This window comes from Takifugu flavidus, chromosome 12 (genome assembly GCF_003711565.1).
Source record: "Takifugu flavidus isolate HTHZ2018 chromosome 12, ASM371156v2, whole genome shotgun sequence".
NCBI lineage: Eukaryota > Metazoa > Chordata > Actinopteri > Tetraodontiformes > Tetraodontidae > Takifugu > Takifugu flavidus.
Genome location: NC_079531.1, coordinates 814,902 through 840,114, shown reverse-complemented (window position 1 = coordinate 840,114; position 25,213 = coordinate 814,902). Strand labels below are relative to the sequence as shown.

General features: G+C 47.1%; 1 protein-coding gene and 1 long non-coding RNA gene across 3 annotated transcripts; both read right to left on the bottom strand.

The window, feature by feature from the left end:
• Nucleotides 1-190: 190 nt before the first annotated feature.
• sirt2 (sirtuin 2 (silent mating type information regulation 2, homolog) 2 (S. cerevisiae)) lies at nt 191-4,994 on the bottom strand. 2 transcript variants are annotated; one of them, XM_057049353.1, is made up of 16 exons: nt 4,826-4,994; nt 4,629-4,672; nt 4,345-4,387; nt 4,161-4,271; nt 4,014-4,055; nt 3,815-3,921; nt 3,657-3,713; nt 3,497-3,565; nt 3,296-3,425; nt 2,265-2,324; nt 2,109-2,164; nt 1,959-2,035; nt 1,751-1,802; nt 1,610-1,677; nt 1,309-1,375; nt 191-1,032 (listed from the first exon to the last, which is right to left on the bottom strand). In XM_057049353.1, exons 1-16 carry the CDS (start codon nt 4,839-4,841, stop codon nt 898-900), a joined length of 1,134 nt encoding a protein of 377 aa, XP_056905333.1. In that variant the 5' UTR covers nt 4,842-4,994; the 3' UTR covers nt 191-897. The 2 variants fall into 2 exon arrangements, with proteins under 2 accessions (XP_056905333.1, XP_056905334.1); XM_057049354.1 differs by lacking the exon at nt 4,629-4,672 and having other exon boundaries at nt 4,826-4,982.
• Nucleotides 4,995-20,537: 15,543 nt separating this feature from the next.
• On the bottom strand, nt 20,538-24,902 carry LOC130535210 (uncharacterized). The gene is made up of 2 exons (XR_008953061.1): nt 23,552-24,902; nt 20,538-23,481 (listed from the first exon to the last, which is right to left on the bottom strand). It is a non-coding gene; the product is annotated as an uncharacterized LOC130535210 (long non-coding RNA).
• Nucleotides 24,903-25,213: the final 311 nt, after the last annotated feature.

The window sequence follows — 25,213 nt, the reverse complement described above, 5'->3', positions numbered from 1 at the left end:
TACAGAAGGATCTGAAACCCCAGAACAATCCCTCCAAGGCAGGGGACCGAAAAATGTCACAAACAAAATCCATGGCAGGAAGGAAATAAAGGCAAACCCTAACTTTTAAACTAACCTGCAGGATTATGATTAATATTGAAAATGAAAGGACAAAAAAAGGACAAAAAATGAGCGACACGTTCAAAAGAGCTCACGTTTTAAATGTTAGATTTATTGCAGAATGTTTGTTTCGATGTGTTTTCTGTTCACCTATTTTTGTTTAATCAGGTTTTCATGCATCATCTCTTCTCACATATTGTTAACAGCATTATTGACCCAAAGACCCCAAAAGACCAGATAAACAGCAGCAAACTCAGGTGCTGATGTAACAGACTCAGAGTTACTATTACTGGATATCATCGGGTGGTTTCTGCCTCCATAAAGATCTTAAAGCATCATAAGAGACTGAATGGGTAAAATAGACATTGATATGACATCACACTCAAGACGATCCGCTCACCACTCGTATAACAAACTAGCTTGGCAGAATATGGAACATCAAAGATCTGGGTGAAACCCATCAGCTGATCGGGACTTCTGTACAACCTTTAACACACTGATCATTGCACTTTTATCTGTTGTGTTGGAGATATTAGCATTTGCAACACTTTACACATTAAATATCCACACAAATTAAGGTGATGCGCACAGGTGAAAAGGGAAGAAAGGGATTAAAAGAATGTAAGAAAAGTGCATCTAGTGGACACAAAAGAACAGGAATATAAAACAGGCATGTATGTGAGGCTGTTTGGGAAACTTCCAACTAGTCTGCCTGGCTGTCCTGCTCTCAAAATCTCCCTTTGAGGGCCAGATCTGAAGACGTGACTACAGCTGTAAAACAAAGGAGAGGATGGCGAGTTACTCCTGCCCCCGTTTGTGCTGCGGCGCCGCGGAGGCGGAGCTCGCCTTGGCCGGAGCCCCTCTGCTCTCACTGCTTTGGTCCTGGCTGTCAATCCTGGCGTGTTCCTGCTTCACCAAATCCTCCAGCTCTGCCTGCAGACATGGACGGGGAGAGCAAGCCGTTTGAAAGGCGCTGAAAGAGTCGCGCTTTGGTGCCCGAGTGGTGACAGGGGTGCAAGACCACAGAGGAAAACTAAAATGAGCACATCTCTCATGCTACACAGGAGACGGTATGAATGGCGTAAACATTCTACAGTGATCTGTGACCACAGCAAAATATAGGCGCAGTCTTGCTGCTGCAGGAGCGAATAATGAGAAACTAATGAGGTCTAAAATTAAATGAGTGGACTACTTTAGCTCTTAATTTACCTTCCACCCCAATAGGTCAGCCAAAGCCAAACAGCCATCGTCACAGGTACTGATGTGAGCGACATCTCTGCAGGAAAAACACAGAAGCGTTGTTTCAACAAGGCTTGGACAGGAGTGGGGTCAAACTCTGACACTGCCAGCCTAAAAACATTACACAGTTTCCCCATCAAGTCTTTATGGACAAAAAAAATGGTTGTTCACCCTCTGGTGGAGCAAGTGTGAACTGCAGGCTGTATTTAAAAACACCAGACTGCATGTACACTCAAAATAAAACCACTTTCTATAGAAGCAGCCAGAACACCTGTATGCCTTGTCTGAGTCAAAGTCCATCCCTCCGCCAAACCCGAGAATCCCAAACAGAGCATTAGCCTGCAAAGAGACAAACGGGGCTGTAAACATGCCGGACAAAAGGAGCGGGCTGATTGTGCAGGTAAACTATTACCTGACCAGCCTTTTCCATGTTTATGAGCAGTCTGGGGCAACTTTTGGAAACCCTACATTAGAATGAAGGCAAACGCACACATTAAAAACACCTCTTCCTACATTTTAAAAAAGAAAATATGGAATTGCTGAGCTAAATCTTTCATGTTATATTGTACAAAGTCGTCTTGCTTGGTCCAATGAAGCATATTCCCATGTATGTATCATACCTGCTGACAAGACTGGCAAAGGGTTGGACCTGCAGGGACGTCCCCATGATGATGAGGAGGTCACAACGAGGGAAGTCCTGACAGATGAAGGTAGAGCATTTATTTCTGCACCTCCCCAAACATGCATAACTGCATTTTCATCAGACTCACAGACTTAACAGAAGTGAAGAAACGCAGAGGAAGATTCTCCCCAAAGAAGACGATATCTGGGTGAGAGAAGAGGGGTCACAGAGGGAGAGATGCATGAAATGCTTCAGGACCTGAGACACAAGGTAAGAAAGGAGAAACAGTCCAAGTTCTTCTTACCGGGTTTCACCAAGCTGCTGCATTTCTCACACCGGGGAACGTCGTCGGAAAAGATTTTTTCTACAAATCAGAGGGAGACAGTTGAACCTTGTAGGGCTGCAGCGATCGAAGTGATCGAACATTCTCCTCCTGATCAATCGAGTAACCGGCTAAAACGGATTTTTGCTTGGTTGAAGATATACCAGCAATAAATTTACAAGTTATACGGTTTAAGTACACAAGAGTATGGGGAGCAGATTTGAGGGAGGTAGGGAGGGAGTGAGGTAGGGAGGGGAGGAAGGGAGGGGGCGAGGGAGGGAGGGGGCGAGGGAGGGAGGGAGGTAGGGGGGGAGAGGGAGGGGGAGGCGAGAGGATAGGGGGAAGGGAGGGAGGGAGCAAGGGAGGCGGGTAGGGAGGGAGGTAGGTTCTGAGAAGGAGGAGCGAGGGAGGTAGGGAGGAAGGAGTTAGGGATGGAGGTAGGGAGGGAGGAAGCGAGGGAGGGAGGGAATTAGGGAGGAGGGAGGGAGGTAGGGGTGAGGGAGGTAGGTAGGGAGGTAGGGAGGGTAGGAGGTAGGGAGGTGTCTAGGGAGTAGGGAGAGGGAGTGAGGTAGTAAGGGGCGAGGGAGCGAGGGGGTAGGGAGTGGGCGAGGGAGTGAGGGAGTTAGGGAGGGGTCGAGGAGGGAGGGGGCGAGGAGGGAGGGAGGAGGGAAGGGAGTTCTCGGGGAGCGAGGGAGATTTAGCAGAGGTGGGTCGAGGGGAGGGAGGAGGGGACTTGCGAGGAGAGTCGAGGGAGGTAGGGAGGGGCGAGGGAGCGAGGGAGGTAGGGAGGGGGCGAGGGAGGGAGGGGGCGAGGGAGTGTGTGACTACTTTGTAAATGCAACGTAAACTCAATGCAAATGTGTTTGAAGCTCTCGTGCATTAAAGTCGTGGACGATTTTGAAATTCCGATCTGGAATGGAAGTACAGGAACTTTTGGAGGAATCCCTTCAGCCCCACTTGTCATTATGCTCCTCCTTACAGGCCTCAGCGTCCCTAACCCTGAGGAAAGCTACCTTTCATCCAGCCCAGCGAGTACTCCTTGCGGCAGCAGAAACTGACACAGTGGGATGTGTAGAACGTTCCATGAGCTTCAATGAGGTCGTCCCCCTCGAGGCCAGCCACACGCTCCAGAGTGTCAATATTCTGATCGATCAGAAACATGAATATCAATACATTCACAGAAGCAGTTTAGGGGCGCCTTCACTCTTCCATACCTGCGAGTAGCACCGCCTCAGGAGTCCTTTATCCTTCAGCAGCTTAATGAAGTAGTGACAAACTGTGGGCTGAATTATCCAGATTAAAAATCAATCACTTGTTTTCTGATGGAGTTCTAATTCCATTAATATATTTTCCAACACAGAGAGTGTTTCATACCTTAAACTGTCCTGGGTAAAGCTCTCTGGCCAAAGCAAAGAAAGGCTCTGGATGTTTCTGGCAACGCAGGTGGAGAAAAGCCCATTTAAGTTGCATTGGGTCACATTTCAATATAAAGTTGTGTCGTGAGCCATGCAACAACGGCATCTTTCACATACCTTGAAGTAATCAATCTGGAAGATCGCCTCTGGGTACGGCAGGTTATACTTCTGCAGGTTTGCATACAGGCCAGTTCCAGGCGAGCGAAAATCAGGGATCCCAGCCGCTGCAGGTGGATATGATGTGAAGAACTTCACTTTGTTTACAGCAGCAATAAAATGGGTCTTGTTCATCTTTAGTAGAGCTACAAATACTTACAGGTGGATATCCCTGCTCCAACCATGCAGACGATGTTTTTACCTACGCGGAAACAGGGAAACTTCTGATTATTCCACATGATATCAAACCAGAGTGGTATGATCACAAATCATGGCTGTGTTTGATGATAAAATGTCAAAATCTCACATTTTCCACTCTTTATATACTGTGCTACTCCCTCCAGAGTCAGCTCATCAAGAACCTTGTCTGGGGTGCCAATGCCCAGGTTTCTCGAGAAAAGATTACGCAGGAACTCCACTGGCAGGAACACATGAGAAAAATCAGCTAACATGATGATGTCTGATGAGAAAAGGCCAATATGTCGACATACTGTCTTCTGCAGCCTCGTCCTCACCGCTGTCGTCGGACTCTTCCTGCAGAGAACAGAGCTTTGACAATTCAGCCAGGCAAAGGACGGTTGTCATTCGATGTAGCTAGCAGCAATAACAACCTCTTTAGGTAGATTTAATATTACGTTATTGGACATTTTTGTGAGCAATATTTCCTCGGTCACACAAGAATTGACAGAATGCAGACAATCGGGTCATAAACAATAACTCCATCTTATGTGCTCCACACTTGCTCGGTCAATTTAGGATAGCGCAGATTTCTTACCTCTGGCTCAGGTGCTAAAGCCCCCTCTTCTTTTTTAGGTATTTCTTTAAAATGCAAATATAAATACCAGGTCAATCTCTACACCAATATATTCCCCCGTGTGAAATGTCTCATTAGCCGGATAGCTAGCTACACCAGCTAGCGGTGTAAACAACTCAAAAAGGAGACTCAATTTTCACGGCGAACAGTCTTCCTACCTGATGCATCAGACATTTATCCTTCTAATGAGGCCCTTTAACAACAAGGACCCGAATGACAATTAATTTTAGTATGATTTATTTATAAGGCCATTCACGAAAAGAGGAAAGCTATTAACCGCTGCGCATCGCCGCAGATATCCTGTTGTTGTCCGTCGTTAAATCGGTCCGTGCTGGGTGCGACTTGGCAAACATGGTTCCTACTCGGTGGCGTCAGCACGAACTGCTTAACTTTCTCACCATGAGCGTAATAAAAGCGGGAAAAACTATTAGTTTAATAAACGGAAAAGCAGGAAATACCATGTAAATCAAGTGAATTAAACCTTAAGGCATTTGAAAGCATTTTAAGGTGGAATGCCACAAACCCCGTAGAAACTAGCAAAGAAGGTATAAAAATTATATTATTTCTAGATAAAAAAAATAATATTGTAAATGTATTTTTACACACAGAAGAACCAACGTTTCCATTATTCCCATTAAAACGATCTACAATACCAGTCTGAGGTCTTCTTTTGCCAGTGATGCACTGACTCATTCACACTGGATTATGGGCGTTCCTGTCCTCATAAGCTTCCACAAGGAGGATTAGAAATAGAGACAGAACACGGAGAACTATGGCAGGATTGTGTTCTTCAGTTGTGATACAGAGGTTGTGTATTGCAGGTAAAAGTCATACATTGACAGTAATTACAATGATGAGCAGTAAAATATTTACCATATACATCAATGGCTATACCTTTACATTTACAATAAAATACTATAAATCTGTATTTTCAAATTAGTACAACCATGAGAGGGAGGTCATATAAAATGAAAACAACAGAATTAAATAAATCTTATATTTTACACGGCAAAATTCTTGGGAGGATGCTCCACATTTGCTTCAACTACAGTTGTCCCATCTCATCTCGTCCCTTTTAAGTTTTCTGTCAGCTATTAAGTGTCCATTTCATCCACTTGTTCTCCACTTTCTCAGATTTCCTTTCTGTCTTTCAGATTCTTGAGGCCCCTGATTTACCCCTGACCTTGGGATTGTTCTTCGCTTCCTTCTTTACTTCCCTGCCTCAGGCTGAGGTCGTAGCCAGCAACAGTGATGTGACACTGTGGTAACATTTCCTCCAGCAGGATAAAGACCAAACCAGGGTTTGCAACCCTGGGGAGGGACGACACATCCAGACGCCGTAATCGTCTGCAACACAGCACATTAAAATAGATGAGGTTGACAGCACTTATCATGTCAAGCGTAGTAGAATAACTCAGATCTGTTGTGTTTAAATACTGACTTGAGATTCCTCAGCGCAGGCAGTCCACCTATTGTAATAAGTGGACAATGAGAGATGTCCAGTTCTTCCAGAGAGTCCCGGAAAATATGAAGCCCGGCCAAGAACCAGTCGTTGACTTCAGGGCATCCTCGTAACGACAGTGTTTTGACACAGGTCTGTCCCTCTGAAGTCAGAAAAAAAATGAATCCTTATACTAAATGTTGCCGCTTACAAAAAAAAAAGTGGGGTTGTAAAAATAAGCTGGAGCCGATTACCCAAGTTGCTCAGTCCTCTGTGATTAATGAGCGTGTAGTTCAGGTTGACCTCCTCCAGAAGGGCATCTTTGTGATTCAAAAAGTCCCAGCTGAACTTGCCGCGCTGGTCGGAGCTGAACCACTCTGTCTGGCCAACAAACCTGAGGATACAAGTCATTCATCCATTAAAAGATAAAACAAAGCATCAATATTATAGAAGAGGTACCAATAAAAGGCACAAACTTACCTGAATCCTCCCCTCATATTCAAAACATAATATGCTGCCGCTATTTTTCGCCCGTAAAAATGCTCCGTGTAGGCATAGTAGCTGTAAAAGAAGTAAATAAAAGTAAAAGTATGTATTCGGAGTGCTGTTATAATTGTGAAAACTTAATTTTTTTATACCACAGTTGAAAACCAGAGAGTTTTACTGTGATAAGACGGCCAAAATATGAAAGCAAAGGACTGCAACTCTGTAACTATAGCAACTGCAGGCGCGTTTCATCATGTTTCTTACGCATTTTTCTTCTGAATCTTGGTCCTCTTCCTCTGCAGCTGCCAGTTCAGCAACATCTCCACATCATAATAACGCTGGGCAAGAAAGAGCAGAAGCCTCCTGTGCAAAGGAGGTGGTGACACTGAGCTGGAGCTCCACCGTCGCCCAGGGAGCAGGAGCAGGGCGGAGCGCTGGCAACACCGTCGCCCTGGGAGCAGGAGCAGGGCGGAGCGCTGGCAACACCGTCGCCCAGGGAGCAGGAGCAGGGCGGAGCGCTGGCAACACCATCGCAGAGACTAGAACACAGAGAGAGACAGGTGGAAACCTTAGTCATGATCCCGGCAACACGGCCACAGAGGAAATGGATGATGGAGCTCACCAGCTGCTGATGAAAGAACAAAAATCTGCACCAGACCGTTTAAACAATTCTTTAATTTAAAAAAAAAAAAAGGCAAAGTTTTTTCTCACGTTCTTTGTGTTGGCTCCGACTTTCTGATGCCGACATTAAAATAGAATAAAAATGTCCGAAACTGCAAAATGTTGACCTGATATTTACTAGTGGAAAATCTAGCTATTGACCTGAATCATTAGCTAATATGGTCCAGGGTGGCCCAGACACGGAAAAACTTGATGAAATGTGGATTTTATGCATTTTCACAAAGAGAATACAAGTTTCACAAATCACAAACTGCGCTATAATTAAAGTTTAATCTTTTCCAGATTGGAGAAGTCTAATTAAAGTGGTTTGGGATGTGGCCCTGGTCGAGAATGGGACATAAAAAGTCAGTGAAATGTGTTTTTTCTGTATTTTCCCAAATAGAATTCACATTGAATGTGTTACTCAGAATGATGTGCTTCTTTACCTTAACCTTCCCCTTACCTGCCCAACCGGAAGCCAACGTCAGCCTCGGATAGTACAGCATATTCAGTTTAAATTCCTTTTTTTATACATAACATGTAAGCATATGTAACTGAAGATGTTTTTATAGACCCATCTGCCTAATGCCGAAAAAATAATAGATACGGGCGTCAGGTTAAAAAGCGAAATACGGACTAGAAATATGGATCAACCTCTGCTGTATAAAGATAGCTACCAGAGTGGGTCATTGGTTTAAAAGGACAATACACTGTTACGAAATGCCACAAAACGAAATAATTCTATGCATGAGGTACATTTAGAGCTGGGTAGATGCTTTAACCTTGTAGCGGCACAAGCAATTACAGACATTAAGCGTAATGTTTAATGAAGAATATTTGGAGGGTAACTTACTCTTACGGATGTCGACATGCTGCCATGGATTAACGGGAAGTCAGGAGGGACAAAAAGGTTTTTTTCCACTTTAATGGCAGTAAGTTGTTGTTCGTACCTGTGGCCGCTAGGTGTCGCTCCAAACACGCTTTTAATGGCTCAGTGGACCTGAAATGACCTGAAGCAGCAGGAATCAAAACCATAATACTCTACACATGCATCTATGTCCCGCCAATTTCCTTTATTTTTATTTGCAGTATGATTAATGACGTATGAAAATCAATTTCAAGGAGAACTGTCACGTAAGTTATTTTGGTCTAATTTGTTCCCTAATTTGTGGTTGTGTTGTTACATGAGTGATGTGAGTTTTATGCAAGGATGAGTAACATTTTTAAAAAGTTTAAAGCCTTTTCGTGTCTACAACAGCCTCCAGGCTTGAGCAACTTCAGCAAGCATTTTTCTGCAAAAAAGCAGTTCCTCAGATGACATCACATCAAATATTCTCCGGAGGTGTTTAAATTTAGTTTATTTTCCCAGAGGGAGAGTTCATAAACAGTTTCTGAGTCTGTTTTTAGATATTGGTCTGTCTTTATGATGGAACAGAACCAAAAAAGGTTGAACTCAATCTGTCAGGCTCAAGGAGAAACAAAAGGCTCCTAAAGGCAGCTGCTCAGCTCACTTCCTCTTAAAATACAAGGACTTCATTCCTATTAATACAACAAATCAATAAACACCAAGAATTATTATTCCTTCTTCAACCTTTCTGCACTTTCTTATTTAATCCGGATCATTTAAAGGAGGAACAAGAGTGCGAGATTGAGACTGAGAGGTCACCTGACAGAGGTGGAAGCAAAACAACAGACAGAGCAGCATCGGTCACGATGCAGCTCCGCATCGGCCACAATGCTGCTCCGCATCGGCCACGATGCTGCTCCCCATCGGCCACGATGCAGCTCCACATCGGCCACGATGCAGAGCAGCATCGGCCATGACGCAGAGCAGCATCGGCCATGACGCAGAGCAGCATCGTCCACGATGCAGCTCCGCATCGGCCACGATGCTGCTCCGCATCGGCCATGACGCAGAGCAGCATCGGCCACGATGCAGCTCCGCATCGGCCACGATGCTGCTCCGCATCGGCCACGATGCAGAGCAGCATCGGCCACGACGCAGAGCAGCATCGGCCATGATGCAGAGCAGCATCGGCCATGATGCAGCTGGCTTTTTCTGGTGTTCCCTCATGTAAACAGCCGTCGCCCGTCAACAAAAACAACATTTCCTGTGATCACGGTGGGATTTGTGCTGGATTAAAGCTCCAGTGGGACAGCAGCTCGGCCTGAGCTGGAATCTAACCTGAATTCTCCTTCAACAAACACTTTCTCTCCATCTTTGGTTGATTCTGTTATCAGCACTGACACGTGCTGAACTAGCTGCTGCGTTTCACTGTCTTTTCCCAGAAATGTGGGTTAAACCCGTCTCTGCTGAGGCCGGACACACGCTTTCATTAGACGGGAACGTGCCATTAGTTTAAGTCGCTCAACATCCCCGAGGAATCAGATCAGGAATTCTACTGGGGCACCTGATCACGGTTAGAAAAATCACTGCAAATGCGTTTGCTGCTCTGCAGCTGTTACAGGGATGAGAAGCTTGGGCGGAGCGGCCCAGATCACGTTACTGGTGAGGTGAAGAACCGGGCCGGCGGAGTCAAGAGTGAGTGGCAGCGGGAATAATCGGATCGATCAGGAAACAGTTGGTGGGAAAGGGTTCTTACAGGACCGGAATTCTAATGAGAGTGGAGGGAAAAACCTGCCCTCTGTGTGTGTGTGTGTGTATGTGTGTGTGTGTGCGTGTGTGTGTGCGTGTGTGTGTGTGTGTGTGTGTGTGTGTGTTGTGTGTGTGTGTGTGTGTGGTGTGTGTGTGTGTGCGTGTGTGTGTGTGTTGTGTGTGTGTGTGCGTGTGTGTGTGTGTGTGTGTGTGTGTGTGTGGTGTGTGTGTGTGTGTGCGTGTGTGTGTGTGTGTGGTGCTCAGAGTGTCACACATTGAGATTGATGATACTGTGATCTGTTTGATCTTTTCAAATCAAGTATTCTGCCGCCGTGGATGGAAAAACCTCCACAAATGAATCTCTATCAAGCTGATGTGACAGTTTATTTATTTATTTATTATTTATTTATTTATTTATTTATTTATTTATTTATTTATTTCCCTGTCAGCCCCCCAAAAACATGCATCCCGTCTTTAGATAAAAAGTGATTTCCTTTGAACTTTGTCTTCCTGAGGGCAAACTGGACCTATTTCAGTTCTTCTCTCTGTGGTGGCAGCGCTGTAGGAAAAGCCCCATATGTTCATATCTACTCATGAATTTTTGATTTTTATTGCGTCAATATTGGTTTTTGAAGAGCAAACGCTAAAGCCCACCAACGCGGTAAACCCGGGCGTATTTGTGAATAATTAATTTCAGTTCTTTCTCATTCATACAAACGGATCCGCCCAGAGGTTTTAGTCTGAGATTACTAACGATCATGTTGTGTTCCTGCTGCTCCAGGAGAGATCCATTCAGGAATTCATCACATGAATTCATCACATGAATTCATCACATGAATTCATCACGGTTAAATTCGTTGTGTTGAACGCAAAAACAGGCCGAATTGTGTCATTTCATACCTCTTCACCACGTTCTCTGGTTTAATGGAGCTTTAGTGCTTATAATGTGCCTTTAATGTTTTATCATTAATGTTTAATATTAGCAGTGGCCCAAATGTTCCCCTCTGTCGTTTATCTTCCTTGTGTTGCTTCATTTCGCTGCTCTTTTGGAGTCTCGGTTCCTCCTTTGTTGCCAGCAGCAGAGGCAGAAGCAGCAGCTCGCTTCATTATTCACCAGCATTTGCAGGAGAGTCTTTCTCTTTTATTTCAGAAGTGGTGAAAAGGCAAACGTGGCTCCACGTCCTTGTTAGCAGATAAAGCCTGAGGTTCGCTAACGGCCGCTAACGGCCGCTCCCGCGCGGCTCCTCACGTCTCGTCGTGAGCTGCAGGAAGTGAAGCCCCTGCGGGACACCCATTAGCCACTCATTGTGTTGCTCTTCCTCCCTCCTTCCTCCACCTCCTGGTTTCTGGAGCGATGCTGTGAGGGCCCACACGTGCACGCACAAGCCGCTGAGCGCTAGCGGCCGCCGGCTTGTTTGTTTTGATCAGCTCCAGTAAGGCCAGAGCAGTGCGTAAATCTCTTCTGTCCTGGCAGAGAAGTCGTTAGCGGGTGGTCACCGTGGGCCAGTGGCTGAGGGGCTGTCACCGAGAGGGCAACTGGGGGGCAGCACATGACGGGTAAACAAAAGGAGGGAGAATATTGTTTACAGTTTGACCTACATAGAGGTTTAAATCAATTGTACATAAACCGTGTAATGTGCAACGCTTGGCTAAGTGCAGAACATCAAGCTAAGCTAATTGCACCAACCTCCAGATTCTGTAGCTGTCTGTATCCTCGCAGGACAATTCAGGTGATCTGTATCTTTGCTACATTTGTCCCGAGTGTATGTCCACAATAGCACACCATTATCACCTCGTTATCTTTCTTTTCCACATATTTGTGCTCGGTTCTACTGGGAAGAAATTAATTGCCATGGCGACAAACGGCACGTCGACTCGACACACACTGTGCAATTAAAAAGCGCCATTATCTTGCCGGGAGACGTCAGTCAGAAGGGCCGCGTTCGCCGAAAATAGCTGAAGCTATACAGTATTGGTGAGGAAGGGGTCATACCAGGAATTAAAAGTTGCTGCTCCCTGCTGTGAATCCTGAAAAGTGATGCTGACACACACACGCACACACACACACACACACACACACACACACACACACACACACACACACACACACACTCCTGGACTAAACACTCCTCCCGTATTAGATTTACTAAATTAATAATTCTCTCTTGTCCTCATGTTGAAAGAGCTTTCTACATCTCGTCTGGAAGGAGCAACTGTACGTCCTGTACGAGCGTTCCCATTAGGTCGTGGGGAGTTTCCAAAGTGTCGGCTTCATGGCACCAAATGAATTATGCAGAGGAAATAAAAGGCTTTTTTCTGCACAGCGGCGATGTGAGCGGCGAGACATCAGATGTGGGTTGTAACCTCCGAACGTGCGCTTGAACGGGTCCACAAATGCAGGATGATACCTTGTTGTGATGAGTCACTCCAGTAAATGAAGCAAATGCCTGCAGAATAATGCAGCTGCTCTGCATAGAAATAGAAATACAGTCGCTAATTAAGGGCTAAGAAATTATGCATGCCAGTCATTTTGTATTCTGTCACAATTTTCTATTTTTGTTCGTTCTTTTGTCATTATCGCCACAACTCCTCTTTAACCTCTCCTCTTTTCTTCTCTTTGCTCTGAACTAACTCTCTCTCTGTTCCCCCTCTTTCTGTGGTTATTTCATGTATAAATTCAGCTCAGGCTTTATCAGTTCACGCCTCCCTCTAATCTCTCCCTCTCTACGCCAGCAGAATATTGAGCTGGGCTTGTGGTGGTGATACGTGGATTCACACACGCACGCAGACACACACACACACACACACACACACACACACACACACACACGCAGACACACACACACGTGCACATTCAGTAACATGTGAATGCATGTCACAAATGGGGGGAAAGCACGGCAGATTGAGAAGGACCCCAAGACTGAGCTTTAAATCAGGAATAACTAATTATGTTTTGGTAGTTTGAACACGCCGACGTCCATCACAACCCTGTCAGGCGCCGCTGCCCAGCAGGGCGCCACCGCCACCGCCGCCGCCCAGCAGGGCGCCGCTGCCACGGCTTCATCACGCTGATAATGGACTCCAGGTTGTGTGTCGATGATGAAACAACCTGTTCTAATCTGCCTGATAAAAGAGGAATTAGGAATTTTGTGTCATTTATAGAACGAGTTATCTTAATTGATGTTTTGTTGATGTGTTGTTTTTGAACCGAGTTAAGTTAACCAGTAGCTAGTTATGGATTTATTTGTCTATATAAGTGCTGACTAACTTACAGCGTCCATGGGAGGAACCGTGGGAGGAACCTGAGCCGTTACCGTGCGGGTGTTCACCCTCGTTCAGATCAGATCTGGTCCCACTGGCTGGAGGTGACGTCAATAAAAGGCCTCAGAGCAAAAGTTGGGTTTTTAAATAACGCCGGCACCTCCACACTGGTGCTCTGCCTCTACACAGCAGCACAGCAGGGTGGAACGCAGCTGCAGTGGGGGGGTGCTGAATGGGACCAGTCACTTAGCAAACTGTAACAATAACACTGGCGTGTCAGTTTTTGGGGCTCATTAACCCACCCAAATCAAAGTATTAATCTCATTACAGCAGCTGCAGCTGTGTTTTCTATGCAATGACAGCAAAGAGCATCCTGGGGGGCAAATGTGGCTCTGCAGCAGCACCATTTAGTCATTTAACATTTGCTCTTCTGCCTCCGAAGCTCTGGAGAAAATGTTGATGCGATGCGTCAACTCGTTAACGTGCTGCCAACTTGATACTCACATCCCACATTAAGGTCATTCAGTCACCCGGCGCCTGCGTCAGGTGTGTTCATGGTCCCGTGTGAGCGTGATTCCCCCTTTATTCCGCGATTGGAGGTTTGGATTTTATTGGTTTCATTTCTAAACCTCCCTCTCCCTCTCTCTCCCCCCTTCTCTCTGAGTTAATGGAACCAGATCTTGATCAGGATGAAAAATCTTCCCGCTCCCATAAAATGTGATGCAATTTTTCAGGGTCCTTATTTCCCCCGAATCATCATATCTGCGCGCTTCCTTCAGGCATTATCTTTAGCTCCTCTTCCTCTGCTCATTTATTCCCCTGACATGTCTTTCCAATGCCTCTCTCACCCTTCACTCGGCCGTGCAGCCATCCATCCAGGCAGCTCAACCTCACTCATCTGCCTCCCCCTCGTCTTCATCCCTCCAGCGTTCCATATCAGATTCCTGGGAAATCCCAGGCTCTTATTCTGAGTAATAACACAAACATGCTTAAAAATTGACAAGCCTCTCCCTGGCTGCCCTCTTCCCCTCCTCACACTCCTTCAGCCACGCTTGCCGTCAGATCCTGCTTCATCACGCCGAAGCACCGAGGTTGAAAGCTAATTAACGGAGCTCATGCTTAATATGTCCTCGGCCATGATTTTCCCATCAAGTGAGCCTGACAGCAGAATGGAAGCAACACATACTGCAGCTGTCAGCCTCAGCCCTCATCTTCCACATCATCTCCCACTGTGCTCCATTATCCGCCGTCACCTCCATCTGCCCTTCCCATTCCTTCCAGCTTTGGAGGTTGCATAATTTCCGTCAATATACTTGAACTTTATTATTTCTAGCTTTTGATTTCATGGCTGCGTATGAAACCGGTCCGTCTCCGCCTCCTCTGAGTGCTCTGCGAGCGCTCGATGCAACTGAATATTTGGTGACGGCTCCAACGTTGCAGCCCAGAGGAGGCCAGATCTTCATTTCCTGGCCTGGCAGACACGTGCCACAAGATGCTGAATGTAGCATTAGCATTAGCAACAATGCAAACGCTGCTCCTTATGTCTTTATTTCAAATGCAGATCCTGGAGATCTCCCAGCCGGTCGTTTACTCATGTTCACCTGTGTGACAGCTGAGGTCAAACAAGCACCAAATCAGGATCTGGCACCTTTGCAGCGAACACAGCCGACTCTCTCAAACATGCGTTAATGTGCTGTGATTTAAGGTGAATCATTAAATTAAACAAGGCTGCTCATCGTAGTTAGAGGAAACACAGCCTTTAAACTGACTCCATCAGTGTAACTTCAGCAATAATCTCCAAATGTGTGTTTCCCACCTGTAGGAGGTGGACCTGCCTTGTAGCTAACACCAACACGTCGCTCCCTCTCTCCTTAGCCAACATCTCTCACCTTTGTGTGATACAAATAAACTTCATTTCCAGATGCATCTACCACCAATAACTTCTAAAGTGAAAACACTGGCAGAACATGGAAAGATTCCTTTACGTGCACCAGCAGATCTCTGGAGGGTCTCTGAGTCCCGTTGAGCCTCACACAAACCCCATTGGGATTCCTCCCAGTTCGTCTCAACATTCAGAGGTTTTTAATCTCCTGAAGAGGCAGCTGTCTCATCGGTCTATTTTTACCTCCATCAACCTAAAGTGAGGTCATTATTTATGTCGTGAATCTGCAGTAGATTTAAATTCAGACGGTGTGAGATGAAGGCGTTTGAGACGTCAGCACATTTATGCTTACTGAGCGTAAAACACCTTCGCTGATGCATTAAATGAAATGAAAGGAAAGTAAATTAATAAATTCAATCAATACTATTCATGACGTGTATTGTTTTACTTCCTCTTTTTGACCACATTAGCTAGAGGAGCGCGGCCATTTCCTGGAGCCTCAAGGTCTCACCAGCTGCTGTTTAAGGAGTTTAAGACTTTTAGAAATTAACATCAGCGCCTCATCAGCTGGGGGTGGGGGTGGGGGGGGGGGGGGTCTGAGACTAGAATCTGGCCCCTCCCCGATGGGCCGGCTCACCTTCAACAGAGCGCTGATGATTCTGGGAAAGTGTTGATCTCTTGGTGATGAGGTGAAACGCAGAGCGTCCCTGCAGATGGATCCTTTATTCTGTGTGTGTGTGTGTGTGTGTGTGTGTGTGTGTGTGTGTGTGTGTGTGTGTGTGTGTGTGTGTGTGCTGCCTGTCCTCTGAAAGCACTTAGCAGACATGCAGTCCTACACAGACCTCCTGTCTAATGTCCACCAGTCATCTGTTCCTGTGCATTATGTAATAATGTTTTATTTAGAAAGAGTTTTATTTAAAAACTGGGCTCTGGATTTGATCTCAGTCGCATTTTAACTATGACAGCGATGAAGAATAGAGGAACATCGTCCCCTTTAAAGAAAGACGGGGATTTTTTAACATCTGAGAGAAAAGAACGCTCCTGAAGAGACGATCCAACTTTCTCCATCAGCGCTGAAATTAAAATAAGCTCTGCATTAAATAGCCGAGAGATCTTCTGTATTAAAGCAGATTTTAAATGTACGTTAACTTGTAGATCCCTTTATCAGTTAAAGGTACTGTAATTAAAACTAATGTCAGACTGAATTTGATTCCGTCTTCACATTCGTGACTTGAACACTGTAGAATCAGAGCTGGGGACGTTCACAGATGCTGCTTTAAAGGTCGTGTCAGGTCCAATATGCTGTGTTGGTGCACTAAAACCTGCCGTTTGGAGCCTCTGTAATAACACGAAGGTCAAAGAAGAGCACTTCATCAAACTTTCTCCTTTTATTTGCAATATAATTATCGCGCTGCGCCGCATTTATCAGGAAGCAAATGTAAGATTGAAAAAAAACCAAACATAAAAAGTGTCTGAAGGAACACGTGACATATTCAGTCACAGCGCTTCCTCGTGAGAGCTGCCGGTACCGTAAGAGCCTCCGACGTCCCGGCCCCCTGCTCTGTTTACGCTGATGTTCCTGGGGAACAGGATGTGCTGCTCCACATCAGCCCTGCTGCTGCTGCTAGCATCAAATAGCCGCTGAGTTTATTGGGAATCCTTTGCTGTGTTTCAACAACTGAAATCAAGCACGCGCCAGACGCATGTTGGATCCCTGTCACGCTCTCGTGCGCAGGACTTTGGCTCCCATTACAGGATCAGCTCTGAGTCTCAACGCAAACATAAAACAGCTCAGAATTTCTAGGCAGTGAAAGCGTCTAAAAGCTGCTGAACTGCACAAAACTGTAAAAAGGGCGGGTTCTTGATAGGTTCCTGGGCGGTTCTGAATGGTTCCTGGGCGGTTCCGAATGGTTCCTGGGCGATTCTCTCATCCGTCATGAAGCCATAAAGTCCAGGGCAGAGCCTTGAGCTGGGTCATCAGAACTGAGGTGTCCCCATAAAGGCCCATAAATGATTAAATCACACTCTGACCACAGTCTATAAACGTCTATATCACACAAGATTTCCAAAGATTGGCGGTAAAAAGCTTTAAAATCGCTTCTTATCCGATCTTAGAGGACCTGCTACTGCCTGGACGTGTTCTGAGATACGTGTCAGAGCTGAGATTTCCTCTCAAGTGTGACGTCGCCGCACGCTGGCGCTACTGTATGTGCGCTTGGATGGCGTGAGCACGAGGTGACAGGTTGAGGAGCCCACCAGACATTGCCCCGACACTGTATCATGTCACCAGCTGACCTGTGTGAGTCTCTGTGTGTGTGTGTGTGTGTGTGTGTGTAGCTGTAGGGTGGATCCCCGTAATTAGTGCGCTGCGTGTGCATCCCCCTTGTTGGTTCGGAATGACGGTCAAGGAGGGCGCCGCGGAGGACTGGTGTTTGATTGGCACGTGCTGCCGAGATCTGCTCCTTCCTGTTAGGGAACGCATCACTTCCTCTCCCCCTGCCCAGAGCTACTGCCTCGCCATCTCACGATCACTCTGACACGATTTCCTCTCCTCTCCTTATTTTTTTTCATCGTCCTCGTCTTCTCATGACTTACTGTCCTTCTTACTTTGTCCCTTCATAGGCTCGCTATCCAGTCGTGGTGTCTCCTGAATCTCTGCTCTTACTGGACTCTTTTTAAACTTGCCTCTATATTTCCTTCCACCGCCAGCGTGCTGCTTCCTTCCCCTGAGCCGGTGTCCATTTGTCTTCCTCTGCTCTCCATTTGAACCCTCAGAAGGCCACTTTTGCTTTAACAGCTCGACAGCCGCTTCGTCTTCCTAAATGAAGCATTTTTTCACCCCTTTCTCACCCTCCACCTCTTCACGTCTCCCTCCCGAAATGATTTCACTTTCCATTTTGGCTCCTTCTTCAGACCCAAAGCACCCCCACCTCCCCCTTCCTCCCTCGCTTTTTCACCCTCTTCCTCCTCAGCTGCTCTCCCTGAAGACAGAGCAGATGCAGCCAGGCAGAACAGCCAGAATGTTACCATGTTCTCTTACTCCGGCTCCCCTCTTCCACTCCGCCGTTCCCTTTTGCCCATCCCAACCTTCCATGGAAACCCACTGTCTTCATTTCAGCAGTGTAATTCTCTCTTTTACGTTTATAGATTTAAAACAATATTTAATATCAACAGTCTGCTTCGGCGTTCCTTCATTCCTTAAATTCTCCTCCGGGCTTTTCCCTCGGCCGGGCTCCCTAACTCTCCCCTCCTTACTAAATCTTGCCCTGGGCCATGCATGTTTATTCTTCCTCTGTCTTTCTCTGGTCCCTTTGTGTCCACTCGTCTCATACATCAACAGTCACAGGCAAAAAATCCTTCTTAGGACAAATGTCAGCCTCATTTAGCCCATATGGGATCACACATAATATATATATAAATTAGAAAAATATGTTAATCTGTGTAAAAGTAAGAGACAAAAATGCTTCCTGAAGTCCAGACTCGTGCACGCTGGTGCAACATGTGCTGGTTTGTTATTAGTCTGCCTCTGTTAATTCTTTTCAAGGTCACTTAAAAGACAATATTTTATCCCACCCACATCATCACGACACTAATGAGTGTTTTGTTAAAACCGTGTAAGTGTCTTAAGAACATTAACGACATTGATTAACATCAGAAGAGTTACGACTGAAGGCTAAAAATACCGACTCTCCATGAAGGCACCGCTTCCCAGCATGACTCATGCCCGTTGCCGCTGGAAACGTATTCGCTGGAACCTTGGCTATGAATGACCATGGCTAGTTCTGTGTGCAGCGCTCCAACAACGAGACTCAATTATTTGCTCACAAGTTTTGATGCTACAAGATGTTCCAGAGCTGAGACGCCACAGTCTGCAATCACTCAAGTGGTGATAAGATTTGGTGGAGATGTTCGGCTTTTCCTGCCTATTATGGTTCTGCTGCTCTCAGCTAGCTTGCGTGTGTGTTGATTATAAATTCTGCCCTGACAAGTTGCTAAGGCTGCCCACACAATTGGAAACAAATACAGCTGTTTGCTGTGTGATGAAGCAATAAATGTCCAAGATAGAGATAAAATACAGCTCTCGTCTCTGGTTGTTTGAGCTAAAGTGCTACAAGTAGCTGGGAGTTCCTTCGGTCCATATTACGTTTCATATACGCACAGCAATGGGGGATTCATTTGGACCAGCCCATAAGGAGATGAAAGAAATCAAGGAGTTGAGCTTTGATTTAAGGCCCACTGGAAAATGAGACGATGAACTGGGACTCGAGCGGCTCAGTGGAAAATGTCACCTTCATTCTGGCTGTTCACAGACTCGTCCTCAGTCACGGACGAGAGTGGTGCTGTTCAAACGCGTGTATACGTGTGTGTTTCTGTACTGTCGTTTGTGTCCCTGCTTTATATAGCATTAAATGTGTGACAAATTTCATGTCTTTGGTAGAAAATAAAGCATTAGTAGCTAGAAATGTGGCCATAATTAACATGATTCAGTGGTTCAGAAGAGACCCCCTGCCTGGCCCGGCCTGGCCTGGCCCGGCCTGGCCCGGCCTGGCCCGGCCTGGCCCGGCCTGGCCTGGCCCGGCCTGGCCTGGCCCGGCCTGGCCTTGGGCCGGCCCGGCTTTACAGAAGTTCACTTCCACGTGAGGTGCCGCCCTGTTGTCAACAGGATGATGAAGACCCGCTTTGTTCCGGGGCCGAGGTGCAGACCCCTGAACCATGAAGTGGGTCTATTATCACAAGGCCGAGGTGATAAATGAGGGGGCTGTATGCAGAGGCACGCCGCAGCCCCGGGTATCGATCCCTGGGACGCTGATGACCGTGGTGGTGGTAATTGATATGCCAGTAAAGAAAAGTGGTGCCGAAGATGGTCGCGGAGAGGATGGGGAGTATTATGGGGTTGGCATAAGGCAGCGAGTTAATGGTGTTCAGAGGAGATTCAGAGTGAGGGATGCTGGCGCGATGAGGAGGATGTTCAGGCTACCACCCTGTGTGCGCGCACGTACGCGTGTGCACGAGGAAGTGATGCCGAGCAGCCAGCCATCTGTCGGCAGATTAATCCTGGCTGTGCTTAGAGATATTACCGGCTGGCTTATCGCCGTGGCAACAAGCTTTCAATCCCAGTCCAGCCCAACGACCATGTGACCTCGCGGAGGAAGGTGGGCGGGGGTTGGACACGCTCACATGCACACAGCCACATGCACACAGCAGCACACACAGGTAGGCTTACATGCATTGTGCTTGTTTCTGTGCACGTGAGAGGGTTCTACTCCCCGCCTGTGCACGGCCTCCATCTCCATCTCGTGATTTAAAGGATTTATTCCTGCTGAAAGGGTTCAGCGTCACCTATGGAGCAGAAATGCTGCTCCGCCATCTGTGCTGCGTGCAGCTGTCGGCGCGCTATTATCCAGGCTGCTACAGTAAATATATATGAACTTTTATTTACATTAGCCTTTGTTGCTGGGTCACATGACCCCCGCGTGCTGGGCAGAGGCTGGTGGCGCCGGGGAGGCGTGGAATTGGGTCATAAATACGCAGGCACAAGGCCACTTCAGGCTTGATGAAACATTCAAGGTTTTATTCATACTTTACATACAGTACAGTCAGAAATATAGAGTGAACCTTCAGCAAAGGGCCTCGAGGCACCCCATAAAATCTGCAAGTGGAAATCGGATCTGTAGATGAAGCTTACAAAGTGAGACACACGTTTCTCCTTCCAGTCCGTGCTTTTGGGTCGTCACACAGGTGTCGAAGAACCAGCAATGCTTGAAAAGACAAGGTGTGAGAGTGGCTCTTCCCTTTCTGATCCCACGGATCGCGGCGGGACGCCAAATATTGGCTAAGCTCCACGTTGTTCCTGACGGTTCAAGTTTCACAGCAAGATTTTCACAAAGTTAAACGGACAAACGTCGAGGTGTCGGACCAGGAGGTGCTGACAAAGGGGGCTGGGAAAATGGGAAGAACTGCAGTGACCTCTCATTTTTGCCTGGTTCAAACTCCCAATTCTCCTTTTCCCTGCAGAGTTAAAGACTAATAAAGGTGAGTATAACTAGGTGGGTATCAGAAACTGAAGATCTCTCAGATCATAATCCAACACCTGCACCCTGCTGGGGCTGCAGAGGTTTACATTCCACCCTGCCAGTGTGACCCACGCGGGGAAAGTGGGTGGAATTGTGTTACCGTGGCAGATTAGTGAACGGTTCAGGTCCAGTTCTCTGAGTCCAGCCTGCAGGACAGTCGGGCAGGGATGGGGCACATCGTTGTAAGATAGATTAAAAAGGAGCAGAACATCTGGAGCTTTAAAACGGTCCCTTCCTTTATCTAAACGCAGTACAAAGCTTTTGATTAGATGGCTAATTTTAAATAGTGGAGTGCAAAAGAGTCACCTAATTTACTAAATATAAAGGCGTTTAACCTTGAGTCCTGCACGCAAAGAAGTGCACCAAGTTACATTATAAATGTCTTTTTTTTTTACACCTATGGCTTTTCAGTTTGTTATCAGGAGCCCTTGGTGCTCTGCCAGCATCCCGGGGCCCGGGGGCCCTGGGGCCCGGCTACAGAAGTGAATCGAAGGTCTGTCTGTCGCCTGCTCTGGGGCTCCAACACCCGTTGGTTAGTAACAGTCAGGAGCTCCGATTCCGACCTTCTACACGACGCGACCGAAGACGAGGGAACGCGTTTGACCTGAGTCCCGACCTGAGTAGCACCGGCATTAGGATAATAATTAGGATTTAAAGTGGATGATCAATGAGTGTGCCGAACATCTGAAAGATGATTCCCATGAGAGCGTTTGTTTGATGCAGTTCAGTAGAAAATATTGGCGTTAACGATCAGCATTGATTTCTTTCCTGAGTCTGCTGTGATTATACCGCACCCCAACGAGGATTAATTAAGAGGCTGTCGTTGTCATGACGCCTTGTGCTGCGGGCTAAAGCCTGGAATGTTGTCGCGTTTGGTGTCTAATACGCATGTTCACGTGCACCCTGTGTTTTACAGGGTAGAATAAGAGATTATAAAGGTGTTCAGATTAATATTTGCACTTTTTTAGAAGAAGCCTTGCAAAATCTTACGGGAGGTGACATCGAGAAAAAGGGTTTTAAGACCACTACGTCTGCCGGGCTCCATCTGTACACGTGGATATAACACACACACTTGGTATCCAGACATATTGGAATAGTTTTGCTCCATATTTTTGACTTTAAAAAAGCATTGAAAGATTCTGCGGAAGGAAACATAGAAACATGCTTATTCTTGCCATTACGCATGCACTTAAAAAACCTCTTTTCAAAAGAAACATTTTGCATATCACCTTTGGCAAGGGAGGAAATATATCTTTTCTTTTCTTATATTTAAACATTCTACCCTTGATTTACACAGCGGGGAAAAACAGCATCTTGTTTCTTTACATAGAAAAACATTTTCTTTTTTTTGATATGTCACTGCACAGAAAGAGCAACAGACAAGAAAATCAACCCACACGTTTAAAAGACACGCAAATAAAAAAAAGAAAAGAAAATGGTTGCATAATTCAATTCACATTGACAAAGAGAAAAGTAGAGACTGGTGGGAGTGGTGGACTGTTGGAGGAGCCGGGGCCCTAGTGAGGCGGAGCCGGGGCCCTAGTGAGGCGGAGCCGGGGGGCCCCAGTGTGGAGGAGCCGGGGGCCCCAGTGTGGAGGAGCCGGGGGCCCCAGTGTGGAGGAACCGCGGGCCCCAGTGTGGAGGAGCCGGGGGCCCCAGTGAGGAGGAACCGGGAGCCCCAGTGTGGAGGAGCCGGGGGCCCCAGTGTGGAGGAGCCGGGAGCCCCATTTAGCAGGAGCCGGGGGCCCCAGTGAGGAGGAGCCAGGGGCCCCAGTGAGGAGTCACTGACACGCCAGATAAACGTAAAGAACAGCGGCGTGTTTACATGTGATCTATCCGGACTGAAACCAGACTCACACGGACAAAATGTGAAACTCCGGTTTGCTTGTTTCTGCCCAGGTGAACTAAAATAGCCCCCCCACCAGCACTCACCTGTGCTCTGTGGAGATTAACCAACGCTGGACTACGCAGCGCCTGCCCAGCAGGAGCCACATATAGTCCAGGACATTGGCTTGGCCTCTAAGCTCCAGGCCAGCGTAAGCCTCTCCTATAGACGCACAAGGTCTCTTTGACGGAGGGAAGCAATGAGTCAACCGCTATTATTAGGCACGCTAGCACGCCACGCAAACGTACGGAAGGATCCCCGTGAGCGCCACAAAGATCCCTGGAGGAGGCTAAATCTGGGGATAATCACCTGGAAAGGTGACAGGGATTAGGATGAGCAAACGGAGAAACCCGGAATTTCCACGGAATGCTCGGAACTCCAGCTAGAGGCTAATACATGCTATCGGCGAGCTGTTTTCACAGGAGCGATGCAAATAAATAAATAAATAAATAAATAAATAAATAAATAAATGACTTTAGTGTTGATATGTCCTGAAACGGCCGTCCTTTCCAACCGGATGCAGTAGAAACTGTATCCACTTGCTTAAAAAATAAGGATGGTTAAACTTTTTGGAAGCTAAAAATGAATTTTAGAAGAACTTTTGTGCGAATATGACTAATAAAAAGCAGCAAACTCCTGATTATTTTACAAATAAGGCAGGTTAGACTATATAAATATGTGCTATTGATTTGCTTTGTTCCCTTTTTTTCCCCAATCCAAGAGGGACCCACATGTACTGTAGCTAGCTTATTAACACGTTGACCATATATGCAGGCGTGCGGGGGGGCGTTGGACGGTGGAACCATCCCGTGGCAGTGCTCAGCTACATAAGGCGGGTACATCCACCCCATCAGACAGCATTTAGGTCCCTGTGAAGGTGAGCGGTGACGAGTGTGAGCGGATACAGATGTGCTTGTGTCTCCCCGGCTGGTTTCAGAACTCTGGTTTAAAGCGTGTCACTGGTTCTGCGGGCTCACGCCGGGCTGAACGAGGCGCGTGTCAATGCCAGCGTGTGTGACACCAGGGCCTGTCGCTCCTCCAGTCGGCCACCCTCCCACTCGTCTGCAGCCATGAAGGTGCAACACTCTTCGCCATCTTTTTCTCCCACTGTTCTTTTCTCTCACAAGGCATGCACGTTGAAATCCAGTCAGGAAGAAAGAAAGCAAACAGAACCCAAACCAAGAGCCCAACACTGTCTCAGGACAGGGGGGGAACAACGAGACGGTCCCTACACAGCTACTACGGGTCAGTTACACAGCTTGATCATTCCAGAAACATCATGTAAACATGCCTGTTGGAAACGGCCGGCTGAAACTGAGCAGCTGCTCTGGAAGGAAGCCGAGTTTTCCTCTGCGGAGTGACCGGCAGCTGCTCACTTTCAGGGCTTCTTACGCCACCAGCTCACAGGCCCGACGCTTCCCACCCACCCGTGACACCAGTTCTAGAAACGAGGAATGATTTAAACCAGGGAGAAAAGAAGGAGGACAGTCGGCACGTTAGAAAAAATAATGGAAATTGCAACATGACACCCCGACCTACGCGCCTGCCAAGATCAATAAATCTATCTGGATATATTCTAAGTGGATAAATAATATTCTTATCATATAATCTATGCAAGTCTTCAACAATAAGTTAATATGTTAAGGATGGCACCATCGCTTTCTCAAAAGAAAAACAACAAGTTATGGTGATGTGTTTTATAAAATGTGTAATAAAGCCCCCCCCCCCCCCCCCCCGCTGCCTCAGCACTGGAAAGACGAGGACAGAAGTTTGGTTCGTCCTCTGGGACAAACAGACGTTGGTTCATTCATTTCTCTCCAGAGTTTAGGCAGAGCTGGAGGGGGATGACTGGCGTTCCAAGCTGATCCATAGAGCTGCCAACTGTGGAGCGGAGCCGGAAGGGGGGCGGATGGGGGGGGCCGGAGGGGGGAGACGGAGAGGGGGGAGACGGAGAGGTGGGAGACGGAGAGGGGGGAGACGGGGGGGGGAGAGACGGAGAGGGGGAGCTGGAGATGGGGGAAACGGAGAGGGGGGAGACAGAGAGGGGGGAGACGGAGAGGGGGAGCTGGAGAGGGGGGAGACGGAGAGGGGAGAGGGGGAGCTGGAGAGGGGGGAGACGGAGATGGGGAGACGGAGATGGCGGAGACGGAGAGGGGGGAGACGGAGAGGGGGGAGAGGGGGGAGATGGGGGGCCTGTCGTCGCGCCGGTTCAGTTCACATTAGAGTTTTCCAAGAGAGGAAACATAAACATCATCCGTTTG